Source organism: Drosophila mojavensis, unplaced genomic scaffold (genome assembly GCF_018153725.1).
Source record: "Drosophila mojavensis isolate 15081-1352.22 unplaced genomic scaffold, ASM1815372v1 contig_74, whole genome shotgun sequence".
Lineage (NCBI taxonomy): Eukaryota > Metazoa > Arthropoda > Insecta > Diptera > Drosophilidae > Drosophila > Drosophila mojavensis.
Window position 1 is genome coordinate 24222328 of NW_025318899.1, and position 20173 is coordinate 24242500.

Sequence of the window (20173 nt, forward strand, 5' to 3'; positions counted from 1 at the left end):
TGTAAGCTTTATTTTTACGGCTTGAGCTCCAAATGTGCGCTTTCTACATATATCATATTTCAAACCGCACATTGAGGGCAAACAAGATTTTGTATTTGTTTATTCGAGTGAGATCAATAAAATATTTTATATATTTTTTAGAGTCACACTTCACACAAATTATCCATCATGGATTAACATAGTTTTTGTATTTATTGAAATTATTATTGAATTAGTGTTTTCAAATGGCATTTCTGATGTACTCGATACATATAAATCACGTACGTGGTATACATATAAAGTAGCTGTATCCTCTTTGTATATTGATCTATATAATGTACATATATATTAGTAGATTTATGAATATGGCTCTGTGTTTAAACATAATCAGGAAACGTCTCATTTACATTAATTTATATCTGTCTTACAATTAAATATATCGCATGTGTGGGACATTATTTACTTATTCTCTTTGCCAGCAATATAAAGCTTAAAACTCATCTAAACTTAGGTCACAATTACAACCTAACGCGTTACAGTTCTATCGTCATTGTTAGTATTAAGGGGTAAGGTGATTTTTCGCTTTTCATTTTACTTTAATTTTTTTTTTTTTTTTTTTTTCATTTTTAGTTATTTGAAAGTACATGTACATTTAGAGATAGAAAATATATATTCTTATATATTTTGGCTATATCTAGTTTTTGCACATTTATGAGTTAGAAACAACAAACTTAAACTAGGTTGAAAAATCTGTACTACTAGCATGTAACGATCGGTTTACTTATTCAGCAGAAACATCAGTAAACTGTAAAGAAAAGTTATGAGATAAATATGATTTAAGTGCTCATATACTTAACGCACCGGAAATTAATCCCTTTGTTGGCCAGCATACGATTGCATTCGCTGGAGCCCGTGCTGTTGCCATCAGGCAAGGGTAGCACGTAATAATCACTCTCAGTGCTCTGGAATGGAGGATGAATTGTATGTTTATAGATATTCCCCGAGCAATGTAAATATTATTGTACCGTTTCCGTAAACTCGTGCTTATATATTTGCGTGGAGACCTTCATGTCCGAGAAGGGACCTTTGAGTGCAAAGAAATGGATGCTCATTGGAGTGCTGGTTTTCGTCTTCAGTATTAGCTGATAGGTGATGGTTCGTTCGTTCGACTGATGCGGATCTCGCTGGCTGTTATTGATGCGCGCCTTCACCACCCACTGCTGGTTGAATGCTGAGAAACGGGCCGTTTCATAGAACAGCTTGTGCACATACTCATCTGTGCGATACGGTTTCATCTGTAGATCTGTATTGCCATGGTCATTAAAGAGTAGAAAGGAATTGTAGATGCTTCACTTGCCGTTAAATATGATTTTCTCGTAGCTCAGCAGATCTATCAATGTATTAAACATTTTCTTTTCCTCTTTGATCTTGACATCATGGGCCTCCAAGGCGGCCATCACCTCATAGCCAGATTTTTGGGGATGCAAGCAGTTGCGTTCGTGTTCAGTTGCTGTAAGAGATTAAGAAGTTTATGAATTATTGGTATACATAGACTTTCCTATATATTGGCATAGATACACACTCTCGTGATAAGGTCCACGCCACTGGCAGCCAATACGATGGTATTTGCATTTTGTGGGTCGCTCCTGACACTCGTGCTGCTCATGACGTTCCAGAGATTTGTATGGAAACTCTTTGTTGCAGAACTGAAAATTAGAAAAGGAAAATTGTTAGTCCAGACCAGGATATGAGATCGTCTATACTTGCTTACCTGACATTCGCTAGGCAATTCGGAAGCCGCCTTTTCCACAGCCAGATTACGGGATGCGGTGCTCTTTGATATTTCCACACGGCAGTTCGGGCACGTGGCTATCTGATCTCGTAGGCTGCAGGAAAATATATGAAATATAGGAAAGAAAGAGGAAAAGTTTTAGATTATTGGGCAATTTGGGCAGGTCGAAAGGTTAAGTGTTTGGTCAAATCACAGTAAATAATTTTTCAAGTCGTTTATTTTGCGCTTTTGTGTTTCATACCGTCCGTCCGCCAGGAGGTGGGTGAAGCAGGCGGCGCACATCAGGTGACCCATTTGGCACTAAAATAAAGAGAGCAGAGTGAAAACCAGAGAGGTTTTAGTGCGGGCGCATGTCAGGGATATATATGTTAAAAGATTTAAAAGTATATATATTTATACATCTGCATACATATGCATAAATATATACGTATGTGTGTTGTATGTAGTAGAACTAAAAAAAAAGTGGAATAAAAATTAACCTGCAATTAAAGAAAAAAGAAGAAAAATTTGCTATTAGTCAAATACTCTATTTTGCAAAAATTGAAGATGGATGAAGAGGGTGTGAAATGTGGGAGGATATTAAAAATTTGGTGAAGAGGGATTCCGGATCGGACTAGCTGATATTAGCAGGAGCAAGAAATTTTGAAATGATTGGATGGTTGGATTGATGGATTGAATGGGTGGTTCCTGTGGGGGGTTCTCAATTTTTTTTTTTTTTTTTGTGAAATAAAAACGCTTATTTTGTATTCAGTTTTGAGTTTAACAATTTGCACTCGTTGCAAAATTTATTGAAATTACTTTTCATTGTTTTGTTTTCTTTTCATATTTTTCTATTTGTACATTTCAATTATATATCAACAGTTTACAGTTACTGACGATTTATCTCAAATAGGCTAAAGGTATTTTAGATACTTAGCAGTAAGATTTAATTACAATACTAGTGGCAAAGTGTGTATGTGTGTGTGTGTGCTTACAAGAGTTAGCTAAGTTGGTAAAAAGTTTCATCTTTGTATGTATATATTAAGTTGACTTAACTAGATTATTCATTAGAGAGATAGAAATAGTTAATATAGAGGAGAGAGAGAGATAGAGAAAGAGATGTTAATGGTCTACAGTTAAGCATAGGCTGGAGCGTAAAAAAACTCCATAGGTCCATGACTCTATGGTGATGAAAATCAAAGGAAATATATACTATACATAATTTTTTAATTAATTTTTTTTCCCAATTTTGGAGACGAAAAAAAAAAAAGTGTGTGAAATGAATGATACGAAATCATTACTGTAGGAATAGGGGTAGTGTTCCATCCAATTGCCAGGGATCAGTCGAAAAGAGAGTGGAAAGAGAGAGCGAGATAATGAAAATATATGACTGGAAAAGGTCAGATCTGACGACCCGGATGGCTGCTTCTATTATACGATTCTCATTGGATTTGCAAAGAATGCGGGCCATGAGACGCGACACGAGACAACGCGACGATCCGTCAATTATCAATGCCGAAGCGTGATAAAAACTTCATACTTGTTCGATCTTTTGGAAATTCTATTTACAGAGTGACATGTGCGATATATATACACAAACATATGCATGTATACTTGCAACTGCCTGTATATGTATGTATATCTTTCTATTTGAGAGATAAGAGCACGTTCGTTATTTATCTTTGACTTTCTTGTCAGGTTTCCCTATGATGACGGGTGTGCGAGCAGGATAGCATTTTTGCTGCACCCCAAATCCTATTTCCATTTCCATTCGCATTCCCATTCTCTGAGGTTGAATGAACTTCCAAATGCTGTTCAAGCAGAAACCATTACGTCGTAGCAAACGCTATATTTATGGCATACACACACATAGAGTAAGCGATAGGCAGCTGTGACAATTGTTTAAAGCAAACCCCAAAATATGTATAAATTGTTTTATTAATTTTGTATTTGTATTATTAAAACTCTTCAACTGCTACACTCACTCACTCACTCTCTCTGCTCGCGTGTATTCATTCACTCGCTCACTTTTGTCGCTCCCCTTTTAAATAAACTCACAACAAAACCCAGCTGATAATGTTTTGGTAGATACGTCTGCATTCATGTGCGTGTGTGTGTGTGTATCCAAGTAGAGACGATTGTCAACATCGAAGAAACAGAGAACAGTAGTGACTGGTGGAGACGATAATATCAACAACTACAGCAAAAACAACAACTGTTGCGCAGGTAAAAGGAAACGCACACTGATGTTAGAATTTACAGGTTTTAGGTATTGCCTCTGAAACTGGAAAAACAAGTTTGCCTTAGATTACGGGTCACTCCAAATAACAACAATATCAATCTGCACACATCCAACACATTTTTTTTTTTTTTTCATAATTTGCTCTTCCACTCTCTCAGCAACAACATTAAAATGCAAATTTTTGAAAAAATAATGCCAATTGGTGGCCAATGATGAAAATGCGTCGTAGGTTTTTTTTCTCTCAACAACTACCAAATGTTTTTCTTTGCTCACAAACAGCTGACTATGTTACTAAGTAAGCTGTGTGTGCGAGCAGGATGAGACGAATGTCAATAACAGCACCGAGAAGAGCACCAACTGCCAGCAAAAGCAAAACAATAACAGAGAGCGTGAATATAAATAAACGAGAGTGAAACAGAGCTTATGCATGCGTGTGCGTGAATGTATGTGTGAAATTTTCAATGTGTGTGCTTTCGACAAAATTCTATGTACATACATATATATGTACAAACATCATTGGATTTAACGATTTCATACCAAACTCTTGGTATTCATTATACTTGTATTATAACATAATTACAAAGAGCAATATATTAGATACCTATGATGCATTCATGTATTAGTTGATGGGCCAAAGTAATGACGCAGTTATATTTATGATTGGTGTATATATGTGAATGTCAGTGTGTGTGTGAAGAGAAAAAGGGAAGAGAAAAAGAGAGAGACGGAAAATAAACCAGAGAGTCTGCGATAGTCAACGTAGCACTGTTGAAAAAAGGCGAAAAGGCTTAGAAAAGAAACGGTGAAAACAACAAGAATTAAGAAGCACATACATGCATACATATGTATATACATGCTATATATACACACAGTTGTTTATACAAATATATATGTGTGTATATATCGTCAATATAAACATATTGTACGTGTTACGTAAAGCTTTGATTGTTAATAAATTGGCACAATTATTTATTAAATTAAAAACATCGTTGCCGAATTCAGCAACAATAAATCTGACGAGCCACTGCATTCATGAATGATGTATGTACATATATGTATATAAGTGATTTCAGTAAAGAATAGGAAATGACAAACAGGCAATTAGCTTTTTGCATGACAATATACATACGCACATACATACATATGTGTGTGTAGATATGTATGTATGTCGACATAGCAAACAAATACTGACGTTCATTCGTTAGCATTCTTTTTGATTGCGGGCGGGGTTTAGAGAAACGAGACGTCGGCAATGGCGCCGCCGCAGCGGGGGTCGCACGGACTACGCAGCTAAAAATAGGCCACGAACACAACACATAACAGCTCCATTTCACAATATGTAAATAACGCATCCATGAGAAACTGTTTGCTATTTTCTCCACACATACATATGAATGTATGTTTATACATAAGTTTATGCAAATTTATATGCATACATAATATACATATGTATATGTATATATAGATTCATCTATAGAAAGAATGAACGCATACAACAAATTCGATGACGCAACGGCGGCAAAGGCAGTAGTGCAGCTGTTAAGAAGAGTGTTACAGTTAATGTAACTGCGCAAATAGTTTTAAGGTGGGGGTCAGTGGGGTGAGCATTGAAATTGAGCAGGGTTGCTTTGGTCGTTGTTCGCCTAAAACGCAATAAATGTGCAGCAGCATGGCGAGAACTGCATGCTATGTAACCATAATGCGTGTGAGCGAGTGCGCTGTATATATACATATTTACAGAAAACAGTTAATGGGTGAGCTGCACGAAGAAGGTTGGAGGCCAAATGGTGCAAGTGCGTGGCATTGTCGTTTTCAAGGCAACGGCAATGGGCTCTTGTAATTTAATCATAGGCAAGCAAATAAATACACTGTTCATTTTCTCAAGTTCCCTTACATTCTGCTATGTGGCGCTCGCCTTGCGCGCTCTCTCTCTAACTGGCGAGCCCAGCTGTGTGCGCTGCGCTCAACGGGTCAGCGGCGGTGTGTGGGGTGGGAGTGGCCACTTACAGCTGAGTTTTCGATTGCTTTTGCTCGATTTGTTTTGTATACAGAGAAATGTCACAAATACACGCATACGCATAGAGAACACTGCTGTATGTATGCATTTACTCGCAAATGCACATATGCATTTCAATGCACATACGTTGGTCTTTTTTTTGTACATATTTATAAATTAAATTAATTTTTTTTTTTTTTGAGTTTTCATGCCACAGTCAACTCACCTGATACATGGCCGTTTTGGGCAAATCCAGACACACGGCACAGCACAGTGCAGTCGAGATGCGATAGGCGAGTTTCTCGTGTGTTCCGGTTCCAGCTCCAGCTGGACCGCTGCCCCCACCGCTTGATAATGAGCCCGACGAGGAAGAGGCTGCGTTCGGATCGAGCATCTGCTTCTTAGCAGGTGGCTCGCCGCTGCCTTGCGTATCTAACGGTACGCCCACCGACATGTTACCGCTTCCTCCCGCTGATGAAGTAGAGGCCTGCATTTGCATTTGCATGGTGCTCACTTGATTATCGCCCAACATTGGCAATGTGGACGAGGGTGGCTGCTGAACTGCCGAACTAGAGGATTCCACAGTAGACATATTGCCTTTATGCTGCAATCACAAGTCTGTGTTTCTTTGTCTGACTTTGTTGATTGAAAAAATTAGTTATGTGCGATTGCAGCTATTCCAATTGTCTTCCTCTCTTTTTCTTTCTAGCATATATGCACACACAAACACTCTCCCCAACAACACAGCCAATGCACTGCACTTTTGTGATTTTCCTATTCACAACTTTCTTAGCTCTCAAATTTCTCGGTTCAACTTTCCGCAACACGTCAATCCACTTTGAAAGTCACAGACACAATGAAAATGAGAGGAGAGATGTATGTTCACAGAAAATGAGCGCATAATGTTAAGCCAGCAGAATGTTAATAATACAGTGGTCTTCAATCAATTCAAACAATATTACGTTCATCTATTAAAGCTTTTTTCCGAGGCTTAGATGATCACTAGTGGTGGGTTAATACTTCAAATAATTCACCGATTATTATTATTAATATAAAATATATAATAGACTAAAATAATTTGTTTGTACTATTATTTGAAAACTAATTCGAGGGCTGCTCGGTAAAATATGATATCAGTTCTACCATATATGTATGTATGTATATTTATGACGATTGAGTCACTCAATCGTGGTGTGTGTATCTTTTAACAGTGCACATATTGGGGTTACTGTTATCACCCACGTTGCTGTAATACTCATGTTGGTAATGTTATTATTACAAACAGCTGTTTTTGTTTTGGGTCTTATTTTATTCGTTCCCAATCTGATTTATAGTTGATTTATAGAAGATGAAAGTCAAAATAGGGAGGGGGACTCTTTTTATTTATATATTGATTTCATTGTTCTTCTTAATAAACACCAGTTTAATTCATTTTCATATTCTTATTGCATATACAAAGCGCTTATGTAAGCGTAGCGTTTACAAGTAAGGCCGGTCCATAGGCGTCTTTTTTGCCTTCCTGTCGCGTGCCCGAGGGAACCAACGGTGCTTTGTAGTGTATGTTAACTTCATAAGCTCCTGACGTGCAACCTCTGGGAACTTGTTCTTAAAAGCAGTCATTGCCGTCTGCAATGCAGTTTCCTTAATAACATCAGAGCTTTGCTTTTCGACGAACTGTGGCAGGGGTTTTGTGTGCTCGTAGGGAAATGGAGTGTCTGGATGCCAGGCTACAATTGTTTTTCCATTTTTGGTAACGGCAACTCTGTCTACCAGGCTAATTCCACCAACAGCATTTTTGCTCACAGCGTTATTTGTTAAATGTGTTGAAAATAAACGACAAGAAGAATATAAACGTGCAGGCAACATCTTCACAAGTGTGACCTAACTGTAAAAATACTAAATGCATACTTATCGATAAGCCGCCACAATATATCGACTGACTGACATCAGCTGTTTAAACCTAGGCAAAACAAAACACGCGCAAATAATTTTAATTAGTTGAACAAGTCGATTATAAATTAAAATTATATATAATCATATATGCAGTACATATATATGCCATAAACGCATACACAATTTTAAGTTCACATTGTATAGTCAGACGTACGATGTGGTGTAGTGGAACAAATTGGCTCCGGCCATACCATTTGTTGTCAATAAAAGTCGTGCTTATTGACAAATAATATGTGTAATAATTTTCGTTTTCAACCAACAAAAATAAGTTGAACAGACTGAAAGCGGACAATAAAAAACTGGTGAAATAAACTGAGGTTTCGTTATCGAATCAAATTATATTATAGGTGAGTATTCTATCTATTGAATATATTTTAAATTCAATCAACTATATCATAGGAAGCTTAGATACTATTAATATGAGTGGGAGTGGCCGGAATGCTCGCCGTTCGGCAGAAAAGGCAAGACAGCAATTTGATATATTTGATGATCCGCTCGACATCGATATGAATATATCTGTTAAGAATGAAGTTATATGCCCCGATATGATGCCCATTGAAGAGGAAGTTATATTCGGAATGGTCGACAGTCAACAATTGGTCGAGGAGCAGCAAAAAATGCAGCGAGTATATCCCTTAGACGGAGGATCAAACCAATGCCATAATCTAAATGACCGCTTGAGCAGCCTGGAACGCAAAGTGGACTTTCTACTTAATGTAAATACGAAGATATTGGCACGTGTTGATAAAATTTGTGAAAATATGAAGACGGTGACGAAGCCAAATGATTTTCCTGTTAAGCACAAAGAAGCATTGGAAGTAATTGATATGCAAATTGCAAATGATCGAGAGAAATATGTAAGTAGCTCAAAGAGAAGAAATGTAACATGAGAATAAGATCACATTTTAATTTCTTTTGCTTTTACAGACTGAGCTTTTTAAGAATCTGCTAAATCCTAGTGGAATTGTTAAGAATATTGGACGGATATTAGACAAGAAATTGTTAATGGAGATGAATTATGGAGGACACAGCTCGAAAGCAGGCTTAAGCAATTATGTAAATTTGAACACAGCGTTATATGGTAAATGAAGATATTTGTATATGAGCTTATGATGCTAATTCCATCTGATTTCGTTGCAGAGTCTCAGAAGAGGGAAGGCTACACATTTGACGATTATAAGAAGGACGCTCGCTTGGCTTTTCAGAAAGCTAAAAATCGTGTTTACAAGGCCATATCGGAGGCGAGAAGGCTGAAAAGATTAAATGGCGAGCTCGAAGAGAATTCACAGTTTATAAAAAGCAAAGAGAATCCTAAAGACACAATGGAGTGTATGAATTAGGTTTCCATATAGTATAAGTAATTATGCATATGTATGTTAGTATTAACTAGATTTATTAAAAAGGAAACACATTATTTGTATATACATTTGACATATACATATATGCATGTGCTATTCTCATGTTAAAATTTAAGAGATCGTACATTAAAAATGCTGTACAATGTCACTCTTTTTTTCGCTCAGTTATGTTAGCTAACGTTAGGTTTTATCGATAGATTCAGCTAATCGAACGATAAGTGCAAGCGGCTGATTTAAAATTTGTTTTGTAAATTGTGCTAAAAAAATTTGCGTAATTTTATGGATAAGATTTGACAGCTTAGAATCCCAATGGGCTTTATATTTTGACGCTTAAGCTCTCTTGTGACAGTCTAAGCCATTTTTCTTTACTTGACCATCTGTTTCGTTGTTTGCTGCTGATTTTTTATTAAGTGTTTGAAATATATTTTGAATCGTTCAAGCTCATGCCAGCAACCTTATATGGCTTTTACTGACAAATATAATATTTTGATATCTAACAGCGAAATTCATTGCTTGTCTTCGGAAAACATTTATTGGTTTTTTTGTTTCCGTTGTCTTTGGCGTCGCGACGCGTTGTGTCAATAGACTCAGGCATTCTGGCTAGGTATGCTTTATTGTGGCAAAGCTTTTGGATATTTTGGTTTTAATTTAATTTGTATTTAATTAATTGGCCAGGCGAGGCAAGACTGCATTTTATCTTGCTATAGACATAGACATAGCCGTAGTCATGGCCGTGGTCATGACTTGGATTGGGACAGACGAAAACCAAATATCTGTCATTCACATGCCAATGTCTCCGGTTATGAGCCATAAAAATGGCCGGATTGTCTGAAACAACGAAATGTTGGGCATATATTGCGTATACGTACGGTTATCGCTCATACATACATGGCCATCGCAATTTATTGTATACAGGCTTCGGGCAAAACTATGACCATCCCCAGCCACGCCCCCCGCTTTGGCAATAGCGTGACGCCCTTTTTTGTGTGGTAGGCGACCGTAAAAGCCAGCTCCATAGCTGCAAATTGTCTACCATTTGTTTTGCCTGATAATGTCTCAATAAAATCTGAAGGCATTCGTAGGTGTTCAAACGTGTGCGTCCAAAGGTGAAAATGCGTTCGCTTCAGGTGTGTGTCATTACATATACGCCTACTTAGCTCCGTATATGTATATACATATATGTTATGTTGAGCCTGCGTAAAACACAACTATTTTGTAGTTACCAAAGTTGTTAAATTTAACGTCCGTCGTCCTTTATATTTAGTATTCACCGTGCCAAGGCGAATGCAAATGTGCTTTTTGCAATGCACTTTGCTAGCCCAGAAGCTAACTGCCGAGATAGTTTAATTAAAAAGTTTTCATTCATTTCTGATTATTGCGCCTGTTGGCTTTAATTACTGCGTTATGCAAAACATGAAAAGAGAATGCAAAGCTAAAGGCAAAAGAAAAAGAAGTATGATAAGAGAAAAGCAGTCGACAGTGAAACTCTTTGCATCCGATTCTTTGTTCTTAAATTCAAAATCATTATTTTATGCAATATGTGAAACTTTTTCACTATAGAGGGTATTGGAACTGTAATGTAATCAAAATTGTAAAAATATACATATTTGTATAGCAAAGTTTCAATATGCTTCTTTTGTAATATCGTCTATTTTCATTTAATCCTAACGATTTTCCGTTGTGCTTTTCTAGAATGACAATTTCTCGTTGTTTGCCTTCGTCCACTGCCCATCATAACGACTCTGGCTTCGTAACCATCTCGCTCTTAATTACCGATACCCTGGACTACGTTCAACAGTAGCTATGTTTGTCTCTCTTGCCAAGTGAGAATTAGAGAATACAATAAAATAAGATAAGCGTGGAGCTAAGATGCAAATTCACTTGGATTAAATTATATGTAAGCCTCATCCTAAAACTTCTAAATATTCTGATGTAATATTATGTTTCCAAATTTAACGCAATTACCTCCTAATTGCGTCAAAGTTGAATGTAATTATGCAACTTTATTAAGAAATGACAGCATTACGATATTCATAAATATGTATTGAGTATACATATACCAAAAGTGAAATATATTTATGATCATTATCAACAAATAATTTTATTTTAGCAATCTAGCCTATAGTTTGTTTTTTTATAATAGCCCAGATAAATGAAAATAGTGTTGATAATCACAGGGATGTTGGCATCCATTATTATTTCATAGTGATAATGTGATGTGATAATCTATGTATATCCACTAGTCGACTATCTTCACGCATTTTCATTTCTCTTTCTAATAGTTACAAATTCGGGCAGAAAGGAAACGTGGAACATAATTTATTTTCCTTTTGTCGCATTTTTTGTTCAACTATCCCTGACCGCCTGCTTGTCCAAGCTGTCCGCGAGGTTTTCGCTGGCTAATTATGCAGCCGAGTGTGAAACTCTCTCTCTCGGCGTGTTCTTCCTTGACAGCGCCTTTTAACAAATAAAGTTTTAATTGCTATGGTTTCAGATCTAATGGCAGCGTAGTTTTCGGCTCGGCGTTAATGAAATTGTGCAAATTTATTAAAAGAATATGAATTATAATTGCCTAAAGTGGGTTGAAATTAAATGTAAGGAATGAGCCAAACCGGGAAACGACTTTAGTCTAGACGGCCCCACATGCCGATTGTCGTATGTTGCGTATGATTAATTTTTGATCAATATTGATATATTTATCTGGCTATGTGAATCCCATATATGTACACATATATAAATACACATATACGATATGTAACGTATCGTTTGTCGATATATGTACACACATATGTATAAATTGAGGCTAATCAATTTATGGCTTTGAATGCCACAGATTCCTGAGAGTCCCTTATGGAAACAAAACCAAAGAAAACGGAGACCGAAAGAAAAACAAAAGAGACAAATTACAAATACGTTTGGATAAGTTATCATCTCCTCCTCTTTCTCGCTTCTTCTTTTTCTCTTTTCAATTTCGATAAAGACCAAAGCCCCATTCAAATCAGGCATATACTCCCCGTGCAATCGTTACACTCAATCGAATGTGTGAAATTTCCCTTTCATAGCTGAATTAAATTCCAATGCACACACACACGCATGCAAATATATATGTATTTATATGTTTGTATGCGCATATATAGTATGAGTTTAAGCTACTGAAATGCCGCACAGTGGTAGACTTGATGGAAATCTTTGTTATTTATATTTGATTGTTTTTTTTCCTCAAATGCTTTCGGCTGAAAGGAAACGTATTTTATAGGGTTTTGAATAAATATTTTCCATATATATGCATATGTTTAGGTTGCAGTATTTAGATATATCCATAGGAATGTATGAATCGATTTAAGATTGTATCAATTTTTGGTATATTTTTGAGCTAGTGATATATGATGATATTATATTTAATCTTAAAGACAATATATTATTAATTTTGCAAAATTTTAAATTATCAAATATCATAAGTTATATTTAAATTTATCATTTTGAACTGTTCTAGATATTCTTTAAAATAAGTGAAAAATTATTTTGAATATCTGTTTTGGCAAATATAAATCAAATAGCCGTTAAAACTTTTTAACTATTCATATATACTTAAATATATATAACTAATTAACTATATTATTAAATTTGATATTTTTCGTGGTATCGACACTTCATTTGTTACCAAACTATACTTTCTTAAAAAAAAAAAGAGATAAATGAAAATAATACATTTAAAAGAATCCCATCAATTGTTGATACAAAGCATCAAGGAATATTTTGTATTAGTTTTAACCACTGTGCATGGTTTGTTTTTGCTTGGATTTTACTTGGCGCCGTCCTCCATTTTGAATGTGTTCCCTAATTTCCTTGATCGAATTTACGATTTTGTTGCTCATGTCATCAACTCAACTGAGAAATAACAACAAACCGAATATGTTTTCCATGTTAGTTTGTTTTGGGCTCCCTCGGTTTAGGCCATCCTCATCTTTTTTCATTTTTTTTCTTTCGGTCTGCTCCATTATCCAAATAATTTTGGTATGCCAGTCGAGCGATTTGTGTTTTATCGTTCGGGTTTCTGGCTGACAAATTGCGCTGTAGAGAAATAAAATGCTGCATAAATTTGAGCATACGAAAAAGTTCCAAACTATTGCCAAAAATGTCAAATGAAAATATCGTGGCCCATAACCTTTCCCAGCCATTGTCCTTGGTGCCCACGCACAGCTGACATTTCGAGCGTGCTGCTGCAACAGAATCTGAAGGCGGAAACAACGGAAAAACTGCACGGCCAACAAGACAGCAGCCAAGTTGGCTTCACGCAATTGTTAACGCGCCAGTTTAGCGTAAGCACCAAATTCAAGCTTCAATGGTAAATCCTCGACACAATCCCACACGAACAACAATAACAACTTAGCGCCCAGCAGACGGCAGCAGTCAGCTGCATAATACTCGTTTCCATTGCTAAAAGCCGCTGAATATATTTAAATATCAATATTATCCGATTTTACACGCACCAATGGCCAGGCTGTCTAATGCATATGTAGGTGTGTCAGTAAAATAATATGATTGCAAAAAGTCTGTCTCGAAAAATATAGATGATAAAAATATTATTCTATATATTATTGCTTAATCTGTGGAGCAGCTCAAACGCAATGTTAGTCCCTGATACCGAAATGAATGATAGGAATTACTTTAAAAACCACATAGAAGTGCTGAATTTGCCATCTGCCCTGAATATGTAGATATTTGGGTGTTCTTGAAAGCCGTGACTCTCCACTCCTCGGTCTCCGCTATTTGATTTCAATGATCAAATTGTCCAGTCTACAGTTGTATATAATAACTGATACACCCCTTTAACGTAATAGGTAAGTATAATAAACTCACGTTGGCAACAACGTAAATGGTCACGTAGTATGTGAAAATCTGCTGTGTAAGCACTTTCAGTTCCAGTTGGAGTTTAATTTAAAGAACTCTTGTTACAAACCATGCTCACGATATGAATAAAGATGAAGAAAAGACTAAGAAAATGAATAAACTTAGAATCAAATGTTGCAGAATTATTCTAAAATTATTTGCTACAGTATATTATAGAGAATAATCACAAAGATAAAGACACAACCATAATCAACTCTCTTTACTATGTATGCCTATTGACAATCGTTTTTGTACATTCTTAGCAGCTGACTTATTCAATTTGGTTGGGTTATGGCTCTAGTTAAAGAAGTATGCCGAATAAAGTACATACATATACTTTATATAATCTGGACTCCCAGATTTGAAGTATAACGCGCTCCAAATATATTTGTCTGTCTGTCCGTTTGTCAAGACTAAAATGTTATTCATATCGATAATAATCGATATTTGCTAAGCCTTAGCTTTATAGTTGGCAATTCTCATACTAGTAATTGTCCACTAGTAGTAGTATTCATATTCGGAGCCCTCATCGAACTAATTCCATTCACATATTTAGGTGCCATATCTTGTCAACTACTCCCGACTAGAGCATTCGCATTCTCAATATTATCACATCACGACACGTCCCAAAACCGTTTAGAGTTTGGTTGACTTGCCATTGAATTTGATTTCAAATCCGTTTCAATAAAATTTTGTTACTTGAAGAGCATGCAATGCACTCACGCTGCCATCGCTAGATACATTTGCAGTTACACTTTTCCTATTTTTTTTTTAAAGTGTTCATAATGCAACGGAAATGCTCAACGAACAGAAAAAGGTAACTACATTAGCTTTTATTATACCCTATACCCACAGAGCAAGCGTAACTGAATGTATTATGTTTCTGGGCATTTTTAGGAATCATAATAATATAATATATAATTTAAATATGTTTTTCATCTATAAGTTTATATAAAATCATGGGAATTCATATATAGACTATTATACAGTAAAGAAATTTAGGATTTGAATTTATTTATTTATTTATTATGGAATTAAGGAAAATTTTCTGACTTAAACATGCCATATAAAATCTATAGCCCCTCAAGTTTGTATTTAATACTCACTACTACACACATACATAGATCGATCTACAGTTAACAATAAAACCTTACAAAGATAAATACATATAATACTATATAGATAGCTTTACATATTGAAACGAAACCATAAAAGTAGATCGGATACATACATATACATCGATATACATACATACACTTGACATAAAGGGTATATGCTAGTTGCATACTGCCTGTAAAAAACTTTAACTTGTTAGTCCTTAACAAGGGCCAAATGTATATACACCTACATATATATGCATATGCATGTTTCCCTGAGAAAGATGCAGTCGACTTATTGACTGAATATTTCTGTGCGAGCATATTCGGCTTAAAGCAATTTCGTTTGTGTTGCCAAAAATGGGTGTTTCGATAGACGCGCGATAAGGCGATGCTCTTATAGGGCTATATATGCAAATTTGAGCTTCACGTAAACGATGAGGCTGCTAAATTCATAGCTGGAGGTTGAGGGTGGGCGAGAGCCGCTGGCAATTCAGTCATAAAATGAATCTTGTTTGGAGGGGGAGGAAGGTAAGGAGATACGGGTGCGTGCTTTAAGCTTCATAAGACCTGACAGGCCACAGGAGCTTAGGGAAGGGGTAGTGAGAGGAAATCAACTAAGCTGATTGACTTAAGCGCGGCGTTTCCTTCCACTCAATGGGAGTTGGCCAAAGTGGCAGCAGCTACAAAAACAAGCAGGAACAATGACAGTGTCAATGATTTGTCCGCAAAGTCTTGGAGTTCGTCTTAGTTGTAGCTAATGGACGGTGCTGGTCGCCAAAGATGCGCTTAAGTCAATTTGAGTTTTGCTCATTTCCTGAAAGCACTCGCCAGCCAAAGACCGAGGGACAGGAGGTGGGGAGTCACAGGACGCAGGATACACGCTGTCAGTAAAGTGAAAGTTTGCCATAGAGAGGGAGAAGGAGTGGCTGAGAGAGAGAGAGAGAGAGGGACGGACGCGTGCTTCCGCTTAAAAGTTTGCGCTGACTATTGGTGATGCCTGGTCAGGGACAAATAGGTCCCCAATCAGCTTGTTTGTCGACTTTCGCTGGCCGAGACTAATTGCCATTTAATGACGATGACAACTCCAAGAATTCGACAGTTGTACATACATAAGCACACCCATACGTGCATAAGTAACTCGAGGGAGCTGTGCGCAAACAGAGAAGATGAATTGCTAAGCATTATGTTTTTCTCCATTAGTAGTGCCAGCTTGGCTGACCTTCTACAAAGATTGATTCGAAAATTCGAATTCAAATATCAATTATTATGATTTAAGACAAACCCAAGCAAGTTGCTTGTGAAAAGAGTGGCAGACTATTGGCCAACTCCAGAGTTCCCTCGATCTAGTTCAGGTGTAAGTCTTGTCCTGCAGCAACTGCAGCAGCAGCAGCACGAGCTCCAGCTTCAGCTAAACCGAGATTTAATCTTTAAATTGAATCAAGGAAAACAATGCACAATCATATGAGCATTTTACACTCGAACTGCAGCTCGCAAGCGGATAAAGGGCGGAGTGGGGAAATGGAGGGGAAAACCCAATATAATGCCATCATCAGCAGCAAGCAGCAGCCAGACAATTGCCATGAAATAACAGAGCAATCGCACATGAATTGAAATAAAAGCAATTGTAATTGAAATTGAAAAGAAAATGATACAGAGACTGCCTCGAAATCAATGACAGAATTTGGCCTTAAAAACCGCAGAGTATGGGATAATTTGGCATTGTTCTCTTTGACAAAGATAAACCCGCTCACTGAGCATATAGATATCAGATGACATTGTGTATAAATGTATGAGTGACCTTAATACATGCTTTCGTGATATAACAAGTAAATAGTATTTAGTTAAGAGTAGATAAGAGTTGCTTCAGACAGCTGGAGATGGCTTCAAATGTAATGGAAAAGCGATTATAGGGATTTTCTTTTTATTCTACTCCAGACAATTTGTTGACCTTTTCAAATAGATATTGCATTTAAGTTTTCAATATTTTATTTTTGGGCAGACCCCGTTGTATTTTTAATCCATTTCTCACAGCTCATCATTTATTCAATGAGTAACTCCCACGGATATCGCATCGTTTGACGTGGGTTCTCTTTGCAGATGTTATCTATACATACTTATATCAGTAATTATAATTGGCATTCGTTTTTTTTATTTAGATAAAGCGTTCTGTGACCGGTTTGATAACGGTTAAGTTGAATTTTTGTCATATTTAGCTTAAAATAAGGAAACCTGTTGTACTGAGCGACTAGCAGATGCCCTCAAATTCATGCTCTGACATTCTTTCAAACTGTTGTGTTATATCTATGCACACATAGAAACACAAAAAAAAAAAAATCAATAAAAAGATAAAAAAATAAGTATTGAGGCTGAACAAAACATTTGGGCTCACGTTTCCCTTAACATTTCGTTTAAGTTTTAAATTCGTCGTCAAACGACAAATAATAATATTTCCAAGAAACCGACTCTCCACGGCCAGATATCATTTTAGCCAATTGAAGTGACAAATGCAAAACTTGGGTAATAGCTAACAGGAAAACTAATTCATTCACAATTCACAATTGCGTCGCCATTAATAGAGTTCCATAAATAGCGTTTGCCAATGAACATGAAGAGAAAATGCTTACGCTTGGAGGAGCCACATTTTTAATGGGTTTCATACTATAATTGATTTGTTGAAATGTATGTAACATACAGCAGGGGAGGTGGCAGACGTCATAGCCTATGTTTAGTATATTCTCAATCAAGCTGAAGAGCCAATTCGCCTGAGTCATGTTCGTCCGTATTCAGCGATTTCGTAAACAACCAGAGGTTAAATGTTAAATTATAGTCCCAAATTGTAATCCTATATCAAACTCAGTATGAGTCTATAATTCGATTCGATTACTCATTGCACTTTATTATTATTGATAAAATCGATTGTTTGACTTTTTAAACGTAGCTGAAATACCATATAAGATATAAATAGTTACTGTAATGATTTAATATATTTTAGATTTCGAATACCTATCCTTCCCTTCCATTTAAATGTTCATAATAGGTTCTTGAAATACTAGAGACTATTGGGTGATGAGATTTGACTTAATGATGATCTAGAGGAAAAAATATTCGAAAATGAATTCCCCTTAGTATAGCTAGTACTGGAGCTCAAGCGCAGCTGAATATGCTTGTAGGACGTTAAATAGCAGGTCCAGCAAGGCATTTAAATAACAGACTTTTGCAAGGTATAGGGTATCTGCTAGTCGGGCTTTTCCAAGTGGATGTTTAATTGACCATGGAATGATTGTTGAATTTAGGAATAAAATAATCGTAAAATGATTAGAGTTACAGATCTTTGCAGTATATTATAGGGTGTCTCTTAGTCGGTAGGGCACTCTCGAGTAGAGCAATCTTATTTGGTTTATTTAGAGTCTTGTTAAAGCTTTAAGTTAAAAACTATTTCGAAACTCAATTAAAGTTGCTCCTTTTAAGTTACGATTGCCTTTACCCGCCCAGAAAATTCGCTCCGGATGCGTTCGAGTTGTCGTCAATGTCAATGGACAATATTCCCGTTGAGCGTAAGTAAACGCCGTCGGCTGCTACTCAGCTACTCAGTTAGTCAAACAGTCAATATCTGGCTGGCAGCGTGGAGTCATGTGTGCGCATACATAAACATGTTGATGTACGTATATCTATTTTTCACACACTGGCAAACACACTTGTTCTTCCAAATAACCCTTTGTCACGGCACATCATCAGGGTTTTAGGTTCGCTTGTCTGCTGAAATATCAGCGCCTGCAGTTTTCATTAGTTCTATGCCCATGTTCCTGTGTGTCTGTGTATATGTGTTTGTATGTTTTTTTTTTCTTTTTTTTTTTTTATTGTGTCTCGAGCATCACGCGGTAGTTGGGCTCGAACCTGAACTGAACTGTGGGACCCTGACATTTGACATCAGCAGTTGCCTGCTGCTGGTTTACTTAATGCTCATATTATATTTTCCCTTCTTGGCGAGTATCGTTATTTAGACACGAATTGTGTATAAACTATAAATATTTAAGGAAATGTACTTCTATACTACAATAAATCTTTATATATTTAATTTATTATATACCGGTTGTAATAGAGCTGTTATCAGTATTCTTCTGGCATCAAGTTATTTTCTTTTTTTTAGTATTTTTTGTTGAAAACATTGAATTACATTATTCAAGTTTTTATACAGCAACATAATAAAAAGTCTCCTCTTTATATGATAGAATTAATACACAAGAACATTTTCATGAAAGAGTATTTAGTCTTCGGCGTGCGTCTAAATTATCGCCGAGTTTTTCTTTTAATTTTAAGCGCATGTAGTTTGTCAGTGTCAGACCGTGGGCGTGCTTGTTGTGCCGTTATGTGCAGTTGGGGCCTGATTAAATGAGCATCACGTGATGCAGCACCTGCCTTCACCTGCTGTTCCGCAACATTTCAAATATGCAAATTGAAAAGTTTGCCTTTCTACACTGACGCACCAGCCTCAGCAGATAACTATTTAAGCTGGGCTAAGTTCTAAGCAGCCGCAATTGTCGACAATCAAAATAAATTTTAATCCAAAGTACTCAATTTGTAAGCTGTTTATAAAATGTGTGTGGCATTTAATTTCTCTAGAACTGTTGGCACAGAGTCGTGATTAAAAGTTTGTTTTCATTAATGAGTTAAATAGATTTTGTGTCTAATTAATTGCAGATACATATACAGATACAGATACAGATACAGATACAGATACAGATGCAGATACAGATACAGATACAGATGCAGATACAGATACAGATACAGATACAGATACAGATACAGATACAGATACAGATACAGATACAGATACAGATACAGATACAGATACAGATACAGATACAGATACAGATACAGATACAG

At 36.4% G+C, this 20173-nt stretch overlaps 3 protein-coding genes across 5 annotated transcripts; 1 reads left to right on the forward strand and 2 right to left on the reverse strand.

The window, feature by feature from the left end:
* Window positions 1-173: 173 nt before the first annotated feature.
* Window positions 174-7092, reverse strand: LOC6583499 (cysteine and histidine-rich protein 1 homolog). 2 transcript variants are annotated; one of them, XM_044010394.1, is made up of 8 exons: window positions 6215-7092; window positions 1965-2071; window positions 1751-1865; window positions 1562-1685; window positions 1337-1489; window positions 1005-1282; window positions 841-941; window positions 174-784 (listed from the first exon to the last, which is right to left on the reverse strand). In XM_044010394.1, the coding sequence occupies exons 1-8, from the start codon at window positions 6578-6580 to the stop codon at window positions 757-759; spliced, it is 1272 nt and encodes a 423-aa protein (XP_043866329.1). In that variant the 5' UTR covers window positions 6581-7092; the 3' UTR covers window positions 174-756. The 2 variants fall into 2 exon arrangements, with proteins under 2 accessions (XP_043866329.1, XP_002009167.1); XM_002009131.4 differs by having other exon boundaries at window positions 2013-2071; window positions 6215-7089.
* A 257-nt stretch (window positions 7093-7349) lies between these two features.
* LOC6583500 (39S ribosomal protein L42, mitochondrial) lies at window positions 7350-7882 on the reverse strand. Its single transcript, XM_002009132.3, has one exon. It carries the CDS (start codon window positions 7852-7854, stop codon window positions 7468-7470), a length of 387 nt encoding a protein of 128 aa, XP_002009168.1. The 5' UTR covers window positions 7855-7882; the 3' UTR covers window positions 7350-7467.
* A 90-nt stretch (window positions 7883-7972) lies between these two features.
* On the forward strand, window positions 7973-9447 carry LOC26527948. 2 transcript variants are annotated; one of them, XM_015162888.3, is made up of 4 exons: window positions 7973-8288; window positions 8341-8798; window positions 8869-9022; window positions 9082-9447. In XM_015162888.3, exons 2-4 carry the CDS (start codon window positions 8361-8363, stop codon window positions 9279-9281), a joined length of 792 nt encoding a protein of 263 aa, XP_015018374.1. In that variant the 5' UTR covers window positions 7973-8288; window positions 8341-8360; the 3' UTR covers window positions 9282-9447. The 2 variants fall into 2 exon arrangements, with proteins under 2 accessions (XP_015018374.1, XP_032587272.1); XM_032731381.2 differs by having other exon boundaries at window positions 8350-8798.
* Window positions 9448-20173: the final 10726 nt, after the last annotated feature.

Excerpts from the sequence above, each read along its gene's own strand:
- LOC6583499 (XM_044010394.1), bottom strand. The coding sequence starts at position 6,580 with ATGTCTACTGTGGAATCCTCTAGTTCGGCAGTTCAGCAGCCACCCTCG. Across the intron at positions 1,686-1,750 it reads AATTGCCTAGCGAATGTCAG|TTCTGCAACAAAGAGTTTCC; the intron begins GTAAGCAAGTAT and ends TCTAATTTTCAG. Across the intron at positions 785-840 it reads AACAAAGGGATTAATTTCCG|TTTACTGATGTTTCTGCTGA; the intron begins GTGCGTTAAGTA and ends TTTTCTTTACAG.
- LOC6583500 (XM_002009132.3), bottom strand. The coding sequence starts at position 7,854 with ATGTTGCCTGCACGTTTATATTCTTCTTGTCGTTTATTTTCAACACAT.
- LOC26527948 (XM_015162888.3), top strand. The coding sequence starts at position 8,361 with ATGAGTGGGAGTGGCCGGAATGCTCGCCGTTCGGCAGAAAAGGCAAGA. Across the intron at positions 8,799-8,868 it reads CAAATGATCGAGAGAAATAT|ACTGAGCTTTTTAAGAATCT; the intron begins GTAAGTAGCTCA and ends TTGCTTTTACAG. Across the intron at positions 9,023-9,081 it reads TTTGAACACAGCGTTATATG|AGTCTCAGAAGAGGGAAGGC; the intron begins GTAAATGAAGAT and ends ATTTCGTTGCAG.